Source organism: Capsicum annuum, chromosome 4, assembly GCF_002878395.1.
Source record: "Capsicum annuum cultivar UCD-10X-F1 chromosome 4, UCD10Xv1.1, whole genome shotgun sequence".
Taxonomy (NCBI): domain Eukaryota; kingdom Viridiplantae; phylum Streptophyta; class Magnoliopsida; order Solanales; family Solanaceae; genus Capsicum; species Capsicum annuum.
In genome coordinates this window covers 1,535,506-1,538,467 of record NC_061114.1, presented here as the reverse complement: position 1 = coordinate 1,538,467, position 2,962 = coordinate 1,535,506, and the positions used below count along the sequence as shown (strand labels likewise).

Below are 2,962 nucleotides of genomic sequence, written 5' to 3'. Positions count from 1 at the left end.
CTTCTCTACTTCCTCGAATTGCCCATTTCCTGCGTGATCGATTTGTGACTAATTATTTAACGGTTTGTGATATTTGATTTCATTTTAATGATTTAATCTGCTTTTACTAACTGTAGAATCTGGATGAATGAGATTTGCATCTTCAATGTTGACTACTGTGAACTCAAGTTTTTGATTTTACTTCTACAGATATGCATGAATCATATACTTCATGTCCTTAAAATACCTGCAGAACGTGCCAGTGGGTTCATCGCTCTTGGGGAGATAACTGGTGCTCTGGATGGTGAACTCACTAACTATTTGCCGACAATAACCTCTCACTTGCGTGATGCGGTATGCTATATATGTCATTACAGATGTACTTGTCTAACTGTACTATTTCCGGTCTTTCAATTGGAAAGTTATATTTTCTGTTCCCAATGTAAAAAGAAGTTATAAATAACTGAAAGGTTCTCTCTGAGTTTGAGCAGAAATGTCATGAATGGGTTCTTTTGTGTGGTGTTGCTCAAGGGTAACATATCTATTTTCTGTGTCACAACATTCCAACTTTGGATTGTAGGTTCTTTCTATAACATGTAAATGCGCGAGCAATAATCGTGACAGGTGAAATATGTTTCTCTCAGATTGCTCCCCGTAGAGGTAGGCCCTTACTTGAGGCACTAGCATGTGTTGGAAATATTGCTAAAGCAATGGGACCAACCATGGAGCCTCATGTTCGTGGTCTCTTGGATTCTATGTTTTCTTCTGGGCTTTCCCTGCCAAGACAATCAGCTTCTGTGAGTCGAGGGCATATTACAACGGTTACCCCCCAAGTACCAGAACTGAGTGGTTCTGCGCTAGTTCAACTTGCTTTGAGAACCCTTGCTCGTTTTAATTTCAAGATTTGTCTATATTTCTGTGCGCTTCATTTCCCTTCTTGATAGTTTAGTTTGATACTGGATTTGGGGTTACAGGGCCACGATCTTCTTGTGTTTGCAAGGGAGTCTGTTGTTGTGTATTTAGAAGATGAGGACGGAGCTACAAGGAAGGATGTTGCTGCAAACTAGTAGCAAATTCTTTCTCGGTGATCTCTTCTACCCAGTTTAGTCTTAGTAGAATCAATTGTGCCAGTGGAAAGCGACGTCGTCGGCTTGTTGAAGAGGTTTGAATTGCTTTTTCAATAAATACTTTTTCGTTGAGGCATGCCACATCAGCAGCCTACAATGTCTCCTTTATATATATATATATATATATATATATTTGAAAATATGTTAGAAGTGTCACTACAATGAACTATTTTAGAAGTAGAAAAGGTTTTTCTATTTTTAAAAGAAAAATAGTGAACAGAATTAAGACATTATTTTCTAAAAGAATTTGAAAGTGTTAAAAGTACCAATACAATAGAAGTATATTAGAAGTAGAAAAGGGTTTTTTAAAGATAGTGAGAGATTTTAAATTTTTAAATTTTTAGAATAATTGGTAAAAGATTTTTAGATAACTATAGATGTTAACTAAAGTTTTTTTTTTTTTAACTACGTCTATTAGTAAAAAAGTACATCTAGGCTTACGTTTTAGTGATGGAATTCATAGTTATTATTGTTAGATCTTGAATTTCAAGAAGGGCAAAAAATATCCCTTAAAAAATGTAATAAATATATCTCGTATAAATAAATACAAATAAATATTAGTAAGAAGAAAATCAATCGTTCCTTTTCAATAATTAAAAAATACAAATGATAGTTCACACTTGTATCTATATGTTATAGTTCACATTTGTATTTGTATTTTATAGTTACCACTTGTATTTATATGTTATAATTCATCTCTCTATTTATATTTTATAGTTCGCACTTGTATTTATGTTTACTAGTTCGCACAAATGAAAAGAATGAAAAGAAAGAAAAAAAGAAGAAAAAATACAAAAAAAGGAAGAAGAGTAATAGAAAATAAAGAAAAAAACAAAGAAAAAAAATAGAAGGAGAAAAAATAACAAGAAAAAGAAGAAAAAGAAAAGAAAAAAAGACAAAATGCAAAAAAAACAACAAAAAAAAAATTGAAACAAGAAAGAAGAAAGAGAAAACAAAAAAGGAAAAGAAAAAATGAAGAAAAAAACAGAAAAAAGAAAAAAAAAGTAATAGATAATAGAGAGAAAAAAAAAGGAGAAAAAAATACAAAAAAAAACAAAAAAATTTAAAAAAGAAAAGAAAGAGAAAAAGAAAAAAGGGGGAAAAAAAGAAGAAGGAAAAAAAAAAGGAAAGACAAAGTGAAAAAAAGACAACAAAAAAGAAAAAATTGAAAAAAGAAAGAAGAAAGAGAAAACAAAAAAAAAAGGAAAAGAAAAACTGACGAAAAAATATAAAAAAAAAGAGTAATAGAAAATAAAGAAATAAACAAAAAAAGAGAAAAAGAAAAAGAAAAAAATTCAAAAGAAAAAAAAAACAAAAAAATTGGAATAAGAAAAGAAAGATAAAACGAAAAAAAAAGGAAAAGAAAAAAAGAAGGAAAAAATTGAAAAAGGAAAAAAAAGTAATAGAAAATAGAGAAAAAAAATTGATGGGAGAGACTATGAATTGTAATTATGAAAAACTTAATAGGCAAGAGATGGAAAAAATTAACAAAAATATATATTAATCAAATCACACTTCTACTTAATTATTCATTAAAAGTTATGCAAAATCTGTATATGTCTATTATTTTGAGATGGAAAAAAAAAAGGAATAGAAGAAAAAGAAAAGAAAAAAAGACAATGCAAAAATGACAACAAAAAAAAATTAAATAAAGAAATAAGAAAGAGAAAACAAAAAAGGAAAATAAAAAATGAAGAAAAAATAGAAAAAAAAGTAATAGATAATAGAGAGAAAAAAAAGGAGAAAAAAAATACAAAAGAAAAAAAGAAAACAAAAAAATTTTAAAAAGAAAAGAAAGAGAAAAAGAAAAAGGGGGGAAACAAGAAGGAAAAAACTGAAAAAGCAAAAAAAAAAAA

General features: G+C 28.6%; 1 protein-coding gene across 1 annotated transcript; it reads left to right on the top strand.

Moving 5' to 3' along the window:
* On the top strand, positions 1-1,380 carry LOC107859417 (serine/threonine-protein kinase TOR; the record flags this gene model as incomplete). Its single annotated transcript, XM_047410510.1, is given in 4 exon segments — positions 1-62; positions 190-333; positions 624-881; positions 954-1,380. Coding segments are annotated over 4 exon segments (557 nt in total), but the record flags the coding sequence as incomplete, so codon positions are not given.
* Positions 1,381-2,962: the final 1,582 nt, after the last annotated feature.